The 15285-nt window shown below is 41.5% G+C and overlaps 1 protein-coding gene across 3 annotated transcripts in view; it reads left to right on the forward strand.

Moving 5' to 3' along the window:
* The window catches only part of LOC140735695 (sodium/myo-inositol cotransporter 2-like), a 138662-nt gene extending 131849 nt beyond the window's left edge, over window positions 1-6813 (forward strand). For all 3 annotated transcript variants that reach the window (XM_073061069.1, XM_073061070.1, XM_073061071.1), the window contains one exon: window positions 6466-6813. In XM_073061069.1, the coding sequence (XP_072917170.1) occupies window positions 6466-6668 (203 nt within the window). In that variant the 3' untranslated portion in view covers window positions 6669-6813. The remainder of the gene's footprint in view (window positions 1-6465) is intronic.
* Window positions 6814-15285: the final 8472 nt, after the last annotated feature.

Genomic DNA, 15285 nt, shown 5'->3' on the forward strand with positions numbered 1-15285 from the left:
GCAAGGGCCGATACAGTCTGGCACCAGTGTGGTCGCAGGAATTGCCAGAACAAAGTTGAAGGCAACCTCAGGCTGCCTTTGGGAATCCAGCTCCAGATTTGTCCTCAGGGTTTACTCCCGAAGTCTTTCCCAAGGGTGGGTATGGCCTCAAGGCAGTGGAGGTTTGAAATCAGAGTTTCCCCTCTCTTAGATGGACTGGTTTCCCAGGCTGACGAGCTCTCATGACAAGGCTGGAAAATTCAAAGCAGAGCATATAACTTGGGAACATTGCACATATAACCTGAAAGTATCACATGTATAACTCTGGAGCATTGTGCATATAGCTCAGAAACATTGAATATCATAGGAAACCTAACAAATCATTGTCAACCCAGAGAACCTGGGAAAAATCTTTGATGTAGACCAGAGAAGCTTGGAACATAAATGGGGAAAACCCAGAACGTAGACTCAGGACACTTGGAACGTAGAGTTGGGATATGAACTGAGTAAAGGAGGCATCCTCACCTCCAGCTGACCGATGCCCAAGCTGCTGCTGTACCTCTGCTGGGTCCAGTGATATCAGAGTCCTTCTGTCACAGTGAGCTTTGGCAACGATTGAACCTAGGTGCAGAAGAGTGGCAGACTCCCATATAGAGATGGAAACAAGATTACACATTGAAATACCAGGTGGCATGACCGAGTGAAACCATGAGACAAGTCATTCTAAATACTAAAACCCCGCAATCAGTACTAAAATGGGGTCCGCATTAAATAATCATAGAATGTGGAAATCCTGTGCCAGTCACAATTAACTTGACAATATTAAACAGGAAGCACAAAGACTTAACAACTTTTGTTAAGACTATTAGTAACTACAAGTGCTCAAGAAATCTAGATGCCTAACACTCTACAGCTTGTCACAGTGGCTCTGCAGGGCTTATGAATTAGGCCTCACACCACAGGTCCAGGAAAAGTTATTTACCCTTCAAACATCAGGCTCCTGAACCAGTATGGATACTCCGAACTGATTGCACAACCTGTGGACTCAACTTCAAGGATTCTACAACTCATGTTCTCAATATTTATTCATTTGCATTCTTGTTTATTTATTATTTGTTTCTGTTTTTGTATTTGCACAGTTTGTCCTCTTTTGCATATTAGTTATTCGTCAATCTTTGTTTAGCTTTTAATTGATTCTATTGTATTACTTTGTTCTGTGAATGCCTGCAAGAAAATGAACCTCAGGGTAGTATATAGTGACATGTATGTACTTTGATAATAAATTTACTTTGAACATTAATCTTTTGAATGAAACATCAGCTTTCAGGTATCCTTTATTCCTTCCTCTGGACCATGCTTCCCACTATCAAATACCAGGCCGTTGTCTCCCACACAGTCATAGGCCTCATTTTGTCAGGGATCTTCCCTTCTCAGCTTCCAGCTTTGTAGTTCCCCAGTCCTGCAAAGCCCACTTCTACACCCTGCCCAAGATCTACAAGCAGGAGTGCCCAGTCCAATCCATTGTTTCATACTGTTCACTCCTCACCAAACCTATTTCCTGCTTCCTTGCTTCCTGCTTCTTCTTTCTTCCCTAGTCCAGTCCCTTCCTACTTAGATCAGATACCCTCCACTACTTTGACAGATTCCTTTTCTCTTGTCCCAACCAGTTCTCCATACATCTATGGATGTACAATCTCCACACCTCCTCCTACATGAGTGTGTGGGAGTTCACACTCGGAGGTGTAGCCAGCTCCTCTCCACCAATGCACCTATTTACCTGACTGATCTCTTTCTCACATGAACAGACTCCATTCACTTTCTCCAGATTAAAGCTCTATAATGAATACTTGCATGAGCCCAGCTACAAGGGTCTTAATGGAAATCAGAACACAGACAAAGCTGCCGTACATTCTTGTAACGGTTCACATTAAGCCACTTGGTCTCATCATATCAGAGATTTTAATTCTGTTGTACCCAATCCTCCCCCTTCTCTCTTTCCCAGTTCTGATGAAGGGTTCCAGACCTGAAACGTTAACTGATTCTCTTTCAATATATGCTGCCCAACCTGCTGAGAGCTAATAACATTTTTTATTTAATATTTTATCCACATCAGGATCCACATTTTAATTTTTTCCTTTACTTTAGCCTTTCAAAGGCACCTTGCCAAACAAAGACTTTTGAAAAATCTAAGTATCCTGCTTCAACTTGGCCAACTTCTTTCACTGGCAAATGAATGAGCAATAACATTCCATTTGCATAATAGGGAAGAGGAATAGATTAATTAGTTAAAGTGTTTCCATAAAGAATGACAGTAACTGATGTTTGGTTGGGGAATGATGGAAAAGCTTTGAATAATGCATTACAATACTCACAGAGGCACCTATGTAAAGAATTCCTAACCTGGTGATTTATAATGGAAATTTGACATGAAGTTGGAAACTAGAGGGAATGAGAATTTCAGATGTTAGTCTCTCCTCTGAGATGTTAATGATAAGAATAGTGGGACACAATAAGGAAAGGTGAATGTGTATAGAGGTCAGAAAACTAAAGGGTTAGGTTAGGTTATGTCAGAACCAGAAATTCTGGTATATCATCCTGTCATCATTCTGGTATATCATCAAATAGATTGCTCTCTCAACAAGAGAAAATCTGCAGATGCTGGAAATCCAAGCAACACACACAAAATGCTGGAGGAACTCAGCAAGCCAGGAAGCATTTATGGAAAAGAGCACAGTCGATGTTTGGGGCCGAGATCCTTCGGCAGTAATGCTCTGTCTCTTATAGATTGTTCTGACTCCTTAAACAAAAAATAGTTCATAAAGGCATGGTAAATTTTAATTCAAATCTATCATTCTAAATGTACCTTGATTAAAGTTTTAATTAAAATTTTAAGAACCATCTGATAATTTTCAAACTCTGTATTGGGGAAGTATGTTAGAATGAAGTGAAGGTTTATTATCACAAGGATGGAGGTGTCTGAACAAATTGCTATTTTTCAGGCTGGAAGGAGATTGTGCTCCAGGAATCTGTTCTTGGCCTTCCACTGATTCACCTCTGTCATGTTATTTCCCCAAACAATTCCAACAGAAGTGTCAGGCAAGATACCCTCTTAAGGAAACCATGCTGACTTTGGCCTATTTTATCATGTGCTTCAAACTACACTGAAACCTCACCCTTAATAATGGACTCTGAAATCTTATCAATCTCTGATGTCAGGCTAACAGGCCTATAACTTCCTGCCTTTTGCCTCCCGACCTTCATAACGAGTGGAATAACATTAATGAGTTTCCAGTCCTCTGGAACCATTTCTGACTTCAGTGATCTTCAAAGGTCACTACTAATTCTTCCATTATCTCTTCAGCTGTCTTTTTCAGAATCCTGTAGTGCAGTATATCTGGTCCAGGTGGCTTATCCAACTTCAGAACTTACAGCTTCCAAAGAACCTTCTCCTTAGTAACAATAACTACTCTCAATTCTAAGCCACTGCCCCCGCCAACTCTCTCAAATTTTTAGTATGTTCCTGGCATCTTCTTCAGTGAAGACTATCATAAAATACTTACTTCATCTGCCATTTCTTTCTTCACTATTACTACTTCTTCAGCGCCATTTCCTCTGGTGTCCGATGTCTATTCTTCATATATCTGAAAAAAAACTTTAGATATCATAATTCATATCATTAACTAGCTTACCTTCATATTTCATATTTCTCTCCTTAATGCTGTTTTAGATGCTTTCTGTTGATTTTAAAAGCTTCTCAATCCTCTAGGTTCTGTAAGTTTTTGTAGTGTCATTTGCCCTCTCTTTTGCTTTTATGCTATCTTTGACTTCCCTTGTCGGCCATGGTTGCCTCATTATCCTTTTAGAATGCTTCTTCTTCTTTAGGATGAAATGATCCTGCATTTTCTGAATTATTCCCACTACTCCCATTGGATTCCCTTCCTATCAACTTTGGCCAGTTCCTCTCTCACGACTCTGTAGTTAGCTTTATTCAACTTTAATACCAATAGATCTGATTTTAGCTTTTCCCTCTTATACTGAAGAGTGAATTCCGTTATATTAAGATTACTGCCTTTCAAGTTGCCTTTTCTCTTAAGATCCCTAATCTAATCTGGTTATTGGATGACATCAAATCCTAAATTGCCTTTTCCATATTGGGCTTGACCATAAGCTACTCTAAAAGCCACCACTTGTCCAGATTTTTAGATGATACAAAAATAGGTGGAGGGGCAGCTAGTGTTGAGTTAGCAGGGAGTCTGCAGAAGGACTTAGATTGGGAGAATGGGTAAAGAAGTGGCAGATGGACTATAGAGGTGATGACTATCATCATGCAATTGTATTAGAAGGAATACACATGTACACTATTTTCTAAATAGTGTTATGAATGAAGCAGCAATGAATATGAAACTGAGACAGAGTTTAAAACAAATACCGAGATTTATTAACCTCTGCTCAAACTTAGAAAAGTAAATGAATGACTAACTTAACCGGAAGTTAACAGTTAGGCAGCACAAACATCCAAACTTAGAAACTGTTCTTAACGAGCTCTCATCCAATCACAGACTTAAAGTGATAAATTCAAAAGTCCATGTGATTTATACAGTCGGTAAGGAGAGACTTCCCCAAAACAAATGATTCCTTCGAAGTATCGACGATCTGCTGATTCCACAGTCGGTAGATGCCTTATTCACAGAAATCATGAGGAAATAAAAGAAACTGACCTTTTGACTGGAGGGTGGTCACTGCACAAACCTTCCCGACCTTGCAGGGGTTTAATTCAAATATGCATGCCACAATTCCTGAACGAAGCCACAAATGTCCATCATTCCCCAAAACGCTGAACAAAATTAACTTTATCCAATCCTTTGAACTCAGATAACTCTGGTAATGCCTTCACTCTCCAACACTGGACTGTAAAGGAAAAATAAACATGCAACAAACAAAACCGGTGGAGTCCCCACACCTCCAACCACAAAAATAAAAATGAGAACTACATCACAGTCATGGGCTTTGGTTTAAATACCGTTTGGAACATATCATCACATGACATAACATCACCCCACCGTCCTGAGACAATTACATCATCCCACTCACAAGACCATTACATCATCCCACTCTCCCGTGTTCAAACTGTGGGTACGTAACAATAGGGAGACAATTTAGAAGTTGGAATTGCAAAGGGATTTGGAAGACCTAGAGCAGGATTTCCTAAAGGTTAACTTGCAGGTTCAGTTGATAATAAGGGAGGCACATGCAATGTTTGATATTTATACAAGAGGACAAAATATACAGTGAAAGCAAGGTTTAAATGCTGAGGCTTTATAAAATTATATTTGATGTACATATTGTGAGTGTTTGGGGATGTGTGGCCTTGAAGGGGGTCTGGAAGATATATACGAGAATGATCCTAAAAATGAAGAGTAGCATTTTGATGACTCTGGTCTTTAGAGGGGTGAAGAGGAATCTCGTTGAACCTTAGTGAATATGGATAGAGTGGATGCGGAGAAAATGTTTCCTGTGGTGGGAGAGTCTAGAATCAGAGAGCATAGCCTCAGAATAAAAGGGCATTCTTTTAGAACGGAGATGAGCTGAAAGTTCCTTAGCCAAAGGGTGTTGAATCTGTGGAATTCATTGTCATAGATGGTTGCAGAGGCCAAGTCATCGGGTATATTTGAAGCAGAGCTTGATAAGTTCTTGATTAGTAAGGGTGTCAAAGGTTATGAGGATAAAGCAGGGCAACTGGGCTGAGAGAGTTAATAAATCAAACCTGAGCAGATTTGATGGGCCAAATAGCCTAATTCTGCTTCTGCACCTTATAGTCTTATGGTTGAAGTGTATGGGATTTTCTTTGTCAGGAAGAATCTCTGGGATCCTCTCTCCCAGTTTGGAGCACTGAGCATTGGAAGATCAGAAGAAAATTTTAAGGATGAAGTAGAAAAATTATTGAAAGATCAAGGAATTGAGGATTACGGGGAACTGGTGCAGAAGACCTGGGGTAGATCAGCCATGGTGATATTGAATGTTTTGCAGGGTTGAAGTACTGAGTGGACATATATGTGAAGTTTCCTGCAGGTAGGTTACTCGGCCACTGTAAGCTGTCTCTAAATAATTAGCCCTGAGATAAGTTTCAAAAAGAACCAAAGGGGAGTGAATGGGTATGTGTGTGTGTGTGTGAGGGAAACAAGACTCAGGCAAATAGAGACTGATGAGGTTATTCTCCAAAGAGTTGACATGGGCACAGTGGGCCTCCTTCTGTGTTGTCATAAGTTAATGTTGTCTAATGTACAGTGAGGAGAAGGTGGCGGTGGCTCACTTTGTTCCATCCAAGGGCTGTGGTACTAAAGGTACAACCAGCTTTTGTCAGTATGTCTGGGCTGGGCTTTCTTTCTGTACCTCACTGAGGGATGTGGAGAAAGGAGTGAGGCCTGAAGTGAGGGGAATCACAATAGTAATATACAAGTGATGAATTAATGATTTTCTTTCTACTAGGTGAGAAAACTGAGTCAAAGGCAAAGCTTCTTTTGATGTGGTTCTGTGGGATGAACACAAAGCGTGTGGATACTGCCTTTACCGAAGTTGAAGAAAATTATATTGTCTCACTACAAGAGAATAAGCAAATGAGCTACTTTGTCAATGTTAATTTAGTCATTTGTCTAACTGCTGCCATCTTCCTTTATGCTTATTTTGCTTGAGACAATGAAACAAACATGTTTACAAAGTAATACTTCCTTGAACTCTCAACACACCTGACCCCATGCTGAGTTTAATACTGTTTCTTCCAGAAATTGTGTGCATATCTTGCTTTTTATTAGCTACAGAATAAAGATTTAACCAACAGCTTGCATGAAAATTGTTGTCCTTTCAAACTGACATGAGTCCTCTTCCTAACTAAGCTAGGCTGTTTTGTGCATCTACCCAGTCACAGCTAGAGGTACAAATAAATCTTCCACTGAACTCGGCAGACCGGAGAGACAAATGTCTTGAAGCATCTCTTTTGTAAGTAGTCCAGATCTCAGAAGTGTGTCTGAAGGCAAAGATAACCATTGACAGTTTCCTTTCACAAAGCAAAATCTGAGGGTCCAGTTACACATAACCAGCTCTGTGGCACAGGGCATGGTATTCACATTCCTGATACCAGACTCCCAAAATAGACAGTATATTCCAATCTCCATCAGGTAAATGATTACCAGCTGGACAAAGAAAAGGTTTGAAGTAGCAGATTGGGAGGCAGATTTTGGAAAGGTGCAAAAATAACAGGGTTGTTATCATGGGTGACTTTAAGTTTCCTAATATTGATTGGCACTTGATTAGTTCCAAGGGTTTAGATGGGGCAGAGTTTGTTAAGTGTGTCCAGGATGGATTCCTGTCACAGTATGTTGACAGACTGACTAGGGGGAATGCCATACTAGATCTAGTATTAGGTAACGAACCAGGTCAGGTCACAGATCTGTCAGTGGGTGAGCATCTGGGGGACAGTGATCACCACTCCCAGACCTTTAGCATTATCATGGAAAAGGATAGAATCAGAGAGGTCAGGAAAATTTTTAATTGGGGAAGGGCAAATTATGAGGCTATAAGGCTAGAACTTGCGGGTGTGAATTGGGATGGTATTTTTGCAGGGAAATGTACTATGGACATGTGGTTGATGTTTAGGGATCTCTTGCAGGATGTTAGGGATAAGTTTGTCCCGGTGAGGAAGATAAAGAATGGTAGGATGAAGGAACCATGGGTGACAAGTGAGGTGGAGAGTCTAGTCAGGTGGAAGAAGGCAGCATAAATGAGGTTTAGGAAGCAAGGATCAGCTGGGACTATTGAGGAATATAGGGTAGCAAGAAAGGAGCTTAAGAAGGGGCTGAGAAGAGCAAGAAGGGGGCATGAGAAGGCCTTGGCAAGTAGGGTAAAGGAAAACCCTAAGGCATTCTTCAATTATGTGAAGAACAAAAGGATGACAGGAGTGAAGGTAGGACCGATTAGAGATAAAAGTGGGAAGATGTGCCTGGAGGCTGTGGAAGTGAGTGAGGTCCTCAATGAATACTTCTCTTCAGTATTCACCAATGAGAGGGAACTTGATGATAGTGAGGACAATATGAGTGAGGTTGATGTTCTGGAGCATGTTGATATTAAGGGAGAGGAGGTGTTGGAGTTGTTAAAATACATTAGGAGGGATAAGTCCCCGGGGCCTGACGGAATATTCCCCAGGCTGCTCCATGAGGCGAGGGAAGTGATTGCTGAGCTTCTGGCTAGGATCTTTATGTCCTCATTGTCCACGGGAATGGTACCAGAGGATTGGAGGGAGGCGAATGTGGTCCCCTTGTTCAAAAAGGGATAGTCCAGGTAATTATAGACCAGTGAACCTTACGTCTGTGGTGGGAGAGCTGTTGGAAAAGATTCTTAGAGATAGGATCTATGGGCATTTAGAGAATCATGGTCTGATCAGGGTCAGTCAGCATGGCTTTGTGAAGGGCAGATCGTGTCTAACAAGCCTGATAGAGTTCTTTGAAGAGGTGACCAGGTATATAGATGAGGGTAGTGCAGTGGATGTGATCTACATGGATTTTAGTAAGGCATTTGACAAGGTTCCACACGGTAGGCTTATTCAGAAAGTCAGAAGGCATGGGATCCAGGGAAGTTTGGCAAGGTGGATTCAGAATTGGTTTGCCTGCAGAAGGCAGAGGGTCGTGGTGGAGGGAGTACATTCAGATTGGAGGGTTGTGACTAGTGGTGTCCCACAAGGATCTGTTCTGGGACCTTTACTTTTCGTGATTTTTATTAACGACCTGGATGTGAGGGTAGAAGGGTGGGTTGGCAAGTTTATAGACGACACAAAGGTTGGTGGTGTTGTAGATAGTGTAGGGGATTGTCAAAGATTGCAGAGAGACATTGATAGGATGCAGAAGTGGACTGAGAAGTGGCAGATGGAGTTCAACCCAGAGAAGTGTGAGGTGGTACACTTTGGAAGGACAAACTCCAAGGCAGAGTACAAAGTAAATGGCAGGATACTTGGTAGTGTGGAGGAGCAGAGGGATCTGGGGGTACATGTCCACAGATCCCTGAAAGTTGCCTCACAGGTAGATAGGGTAGTTAAGAAAGCTTATGGGGTGTTCGCTTTCATAAGTCGAGGGATAGAGTTTAAGAGACGTGATGTAATGATGCAGCTCTATAAAACTCTAGTTAGGCCACACTTGGAGTACTGTGTCCAGTTCTGGTCGCCTCAGTATAGGAAGGATGTGGAAGCATTGGAAAGGGTACAGAGGAGATTTACCAGGATGCTGCCTGGTTTAGAGAGTATGGATTATGATCAGAGATTAAGGGAGCTAGGGCTTTACTCTTTGGAGAGGAGGAGGATGAGAGGAGACATGATAGAGGTGTACAAGATATTAAGAGAAATAGACAGAGCGGACAGCCAGCGCCTCTTCCCCAGGGCACCACTGCTCAGTACAAGAGGACACGGCTTTAAGGTAAGGGGAGGAAAGTTCAATGGGGAAGGTTTTTCACTCAGAGAATGGTTGGTGCATGGAATGCACTGCCTGAGTCAGTGGTGGAGGCAGATATACTAGTGAAGTTTAAGAGACTACTAGACAGGTATATGGAGGAATTTAAGGTGGGGGGTTATATGGGAGGCAGGGTTTGAGGGTTGGCACAACATTGTGGGCCGAAGGGTCTGTAATGTGCTGTACTATTCTATGTTCTATATTCTATGTTCTATGTATGTGCTCAAAGCTTTCTTGAAGAGTTACAACATCCCCTCTGACTAGCCCATTGCCATTCAAAGTGAAGAAATATTGAGGATAGTCCTGAGAATCCCAAGTCTGTGCATTGAGTGTGCACATTGTCAAATGAAATTGGAATTCAGCATGAATATTTGCCATGGAAATGAGCCCTTCATGTCAATCGAGATTCCCATCTAAGCTAGTCCTGTATATTCATATCCCTCTATATCTTTCCTGTCCATATACTAATCAATGTCTTTTAAATGTTGCTAATTTATCTGCCTCAACTACTTCCTCTGGCAGCTCATTTCATAAACTTACAGGGATTCAGGTTCTTGCACCATTGAGATCTCTTCAGAGGCAGAGGCAACCTGTACAAGAGGGACAAATTGCACTTGAATCAAAGGGAGCAATATCCCTGCAGAGAAATTTTCCAGTGACCCATTGACTCTTACCAATTTGTATGAGAAGAGGTCCACATTCATAGATCACTCAGAATTGCCATGCAAGTTGATAAAGTGGTTAAGAAGTTATATGACCATAAGATATAGGAGCAGAATTAGGCTATTCAGCCCATCGAGTCCACTCCCCCATTTCATCATGGCTGATCCTGGATCCCATTCAACCCTATACACCTGCCCTCTCACTATATCCTTTGATGCCCCAACCAATGAGGAAACGATCAACTTTAAATGTACCCATGGACCTGGCCTCCATCGCAGTCTGTGGCACTTGCCATTCTCGGCTAAAAGAATTCCTCCTTCCTCTGTTCTAAAAGGTCACCCCTTAATTTTGAAGCTGTGCCCTCCAGTTCTGGATACCCCCACCAGAGGTAACATCCTCTACACATCCACCCTATCTAGTCCTTTCAACATTTAGTAGGTTCCATTGCAATCCCCATGTGTTTTTCTAAATTCCAGTGAGTACAGGCCCAAAGCTGTTAAACACGACTCATCTCTTAACCCCTTCATTCCCGGAATCATCCTCATGAACTTTCTCTGGACTCTCTCCAATAACAACACGTCCTTTCTGAGATAAGGAGCTCAAAACTTTTGGCAATACTTCAAGTGCAACCTGACTAGTGTCTTATAAAGCCTCAGTGTTATCTCCTTGCTTTTATATCCCATTCCACTTGAAATATATTGCATTTGCCTTCTTTACCATAGACTCAACCTGTAAATTAACCTTCTGGAAGTCTTGCACGAGGACTCCCAAATACCTTTGCACCTTTGATGTTTGAAATTTCTCCCCACCTTTAGATAATAGTCTGCACTACTGTTCCTTTTACCAAAATGCATTATCATACATTTCCAAACACTGTATTCCATCTGTCACTTTTTTGCCTATTCTTCCAATTTGTCTAAGTCCTGCTGTAATCGCATTGCTTCTTCAGCACTACCTACCCCTCCACCTATCTTCATATCATCCAAAAACTTTGGCACAAAGCCATCAATTCCACTATCTAAATTATTGACAAACAATGTAAAAAGTAGTAGTACCCTGAGGTACACCACTAGTCACTGACAGCCAACCAGAAAAGGCCCCCTTTATTCTCACTCATTGCCTCCTGCCTGTCAGCCATTCCTCTATCCATGCCAGTATCTTTTCTGTAACACCATAGGATTTTATCTTGTTAAGCAGCCTCATGTGGTGTACCTTATCAAAGGCCTTCTGAAAATCTAAGTAACATCCACTGCCTCTCCTTTGTCCACCCTGCTTGTTATTTCCTCGAAGAATTCCAATAGATTTGTCAGGCAAGAAATTTCCTTTCTTTTGTTTTCCTCCCTTCTTAAAGAATGGAGTGACATTTGTAATCATTCAGTCCTCTGGGACCATGCCAGAATCAAGTGATTCTTGAAAGATCATGACCAATGTATCCATTATCTCTTCAGCATCCTCTCTCAGGACTCAGCGATGTAGTCCATCTGGTCCAGGTGATTTATCCACCTTTCAGTTTGCCTGGCATTTCTTCCTTTGTAATAGCAATGGCACTCACTCCTGCTTCCTGACACTCACTGACCTCTGGCATACAGTTAGTGTCTTCCACAGTAAAGACTGAAGCAAAGTACTCATTAAGTTCATTTGCCATTTCTCCGTCACCCGTTTCTGCCTCATTTTCCAATGGTTCAATATCAACTCTCACCTTCCTTTTACTCTTTATATAACTGAAAAAAACTTCCAGTATCTGGCTTTGTATTATTGGGTAGTTTACCTTCATATTTCCTCTTTTCCCTTCTTATAGCTTTTTTAGTTGCCCTTTGTTGGATTTTAAAACATCCAACTTCCCATTCAGTTTTGCTACTTTATATGCCCTTTCCTTGGCTTTTGTACAGTCCCTAACTTCCATAGTTGCCTAGTCCTGCCATTTGAGAACTTCTTCCTCTGTGGGACATAGCTATTCTGCACCTTGTGAACTATTCCTAGAAACTTCAGCCATCTTTGTTCTGCCATCATCCCTGCCAGTATCTTCCTCCAATCCACCTGGCCAAGCTCCTCTCTCATGCCTCTGTAATTCCCTTTATTCCATTGCGATACTGATACATGTGACTCGTGCTTCTCCCCCTCCAACTGCAGTATGAATTCAATCATATTATGATCACTGCCTCCTAAGGGTTCCTTTACATTAAGCTGACTAATAAGATCTGGGTTATTGCACAACACCCAATCTAAGATAAACTTTTCCATAGAGACTCGAGCGCAAGGTGCTCTAAAAAGCTATTTCGTAGGCATTCAACAAATTCCCTCTCTTGTGATCTTACAACAACCTGATTTTCCCATTTCCTTGCATATTGAAGTTCCCCATTACAATTATGATATTACCCTTATTACATGACCTTTCCTGCTCCCTTTGCAATCCCAACCCCACACCTTGGCTACTATTTGGAGGTCTATATATGATTCCCCTAATGTTTTCTCACTCTTGCGGTTTCTTAACTCCACTCACAAAGTTTCAACATTCCTTGATACTGTGTCACGTCTTTCTAAAGATGTGATTCCAGTTCTTACCAACAGAGACACACCACCACCTATGCCCTCCTGCCTGTCCTTTCAATACAAAGCCTATCCTTTGATGTTAAGCTCCCAGCTATGATCTTCTTTCAGCCATCAGTCAGGGATTGAGTTCAAGAGCCATGAGTTTATGTTGCAGATCTATAAAACCCTGGTTTGACCGCACTTGGAAGATTGTGTTCAGTGCTGGTTGCCTCATTTTTGGAAGGATGTGGAAGCTTTAGAGAGGATGTAGAGGAGATTTAGCAAGATTAGAGGGCTTGTTTTATGAGGATAGGTTGAGCAAGGTAGGGATTCTCTCTTTGGAGTGAAGCAGAATGAAAGGAGGTCAAAGCTTGCAGAAAGATTTAGAATGATTCCCTCACGTGATAAAATAGATTCTTGACCTCATTATGATTTTGCACCTTACTTTTTACCTCCTCTGCACGTCCTTTGTAGCTGTTATACTTTATTCTGCATCGTTATTGTTTGATCTTGTGTAACAGTCTAATGCAGTGTGTAATAATCTGACCTGTACAAACAGGACAAGACAAGCTTCTCAGTCTATCTCAATACAGTGCATGTGACAATACCAACACCAATACCAATACTAATACTATGCAGAGGGATGAACTTAGATTGTGGTTTGGGGAGGGGGGAGCTCTGAGCAGGAGCAAATCATTGGATAAAGCATATAGCTAGTGAGAGCAAGTTTAGAATCAGGATTGCCAGGGCTGCACTAAAGGAATGGAAAGCTATTGCCTGTTAAACGGCATTTATTTCAATGCACAGGTAAGGTGAACAAACTCAGAGTGAGAATTGGCTCTGAGGACAGGGATGTTATAGCCATAACAGAAACAAGGCTGAGAGAAGGGCAGGACTGCAGGACTTCCAGGTACAGCTGTCAGATGTACAGGTAAGCCAGGAGGGGGTTGTTGATTTTTGATAAGAGAGGGCTGAAGAGCAGTACTTAGAGATGACATCTTTGGGGGATCATCCAGTGAGATCATATGGGCGGAAATTAGAAATAAGAAGTGGGAACCATCACTCTGGACCTACCAACAGTCAGAGAGAATGTGAGAAGCAGATATTTACAGAAGTTGCTTATAGATATAAGAAAATAGAGTTGTATAAATGGGAAATGTTAAAGTCCTGTATTGACCAGGCTACCCTGAGGATAACAGATATAGACAAGGTGGAATTTGTGAAATGCGTCCAGGACAGTTTCCTGAATCAATGTACATGGGAGGGTGTAATATCTGATCTCTTTGTAAAGAACTAGGTAGAGTAAGTGACTGAGGTAGTAATCAGGACTGCTTTAGCTCCAATGACCAGATCTTTCAGTTTTAAGACTGTAAAAGGAAAAGGATAGGACAGGCTCACCGGTTAGAGTCCTAAACTAAGACAGGGCTGTTTGGTGGAATCAGACAGGATTTTGCAGAAGTCAACTGTGTGATTTTTAAGAATGTGATATCAAGAGTCCATATTCCTGTTAGGGTGAAAGGTGAACTTGGCAAGTTCAAGTCAAGTCAAGTCACTTTTATTGTCATTTCGACCATAACTGCTGGTACAGTACGTAGTAAAAATGAGACAACGATTTTTCAGGACCATGGTGTTACATGACACAGTACAAAAACTAGACTGAACTATGTAAAAAACAACACAGAAAAGTACTACACTTAGACTACAGACCTACCCAGGACTGCATAAAGTGCACAAAACAGTGCAGGCATTTTGTTAGTTCAATCGCTAGGTATTAATATCGAAGTAGTAAAATGGATTCAACAGTGGCTGGATGGGAGATGCCAGAGAGATAGATAGAGGTGGATAACTGTTTGTCAGGTTGGAGGCCGGTGACTAGTGGTGTGCCTCAGGGATCTGTATTGGGTCCAATGTTGTTTGTCATATACATTAATGATCTGTATGATGGGGTGGTAAATTGGATTAGTAAGTATGCAGATGATACTAAGGTAGGTGGCGTTGTGGATAATGAAGTAGGTTTTCAAAGCTTGCAGAGAGATTTAGGCCAGTTAGAAGAGTAGACTGAACTATGACAAATGGAGTTTAATGCTGATAAGTGTGAGGTGCTACATTTTGGTAGGAATAATCCAAATAGGGCATACATGGTAAATGGTAGGGCATTGAGGAATGCAGTAGAACAGAGTGATCTAGGAATAATGGTGCATAGTTCCCTGAAGGTGGAATCTCATGTGGATAGGGTGGTGAAGAAAACATTTGGTATGCTGGCCTTTATAAATCAGAGCATTGAGTATAGGAGTTGGAATGTAATGTTAAAATTGTACAAGGCATTGGTAAGGCCAAATTTGGAGTATTGTGTATAGTTCTGGTCACCGAATTATAGGAAAGATATCAACAAAATAGAGAGAGTACAGAGGAGGTTTACTAAAATGTTACCTGGTTTTCAGCACCTAAGTTACAGGGAAAGGTTGAACAAGTTAGATCTTTATTCTTTGGAGTGTAGAAGGTTGAGGGGGGACTTGATAGAGGTATTTAAAATAATGAGGGGGATAGATCGAGTTGACGTGGATAGGCTTTTTCCATTGAGAGGAGGGGAGATTCAAACAAGAGGACATGATTTGAGAGTTAGGGG

The sequence above is a fragment of the Hemitrygon akajei genome, chromosome 11, assembly GCF_048418815.1.
Source record: "Hemitrygon akajei chromosome 11, sHemAka1.3, whole genome shotgun sequence".
In the NCBI taxonomy this organism is placed as follows: domain Eukaryota; kingdom Metazoa; phylum Chordata; class Chondrichthyes; order Myliobatiformes; family Dasyatidae; genus Hemitrygon; species Hemitrygon akajei.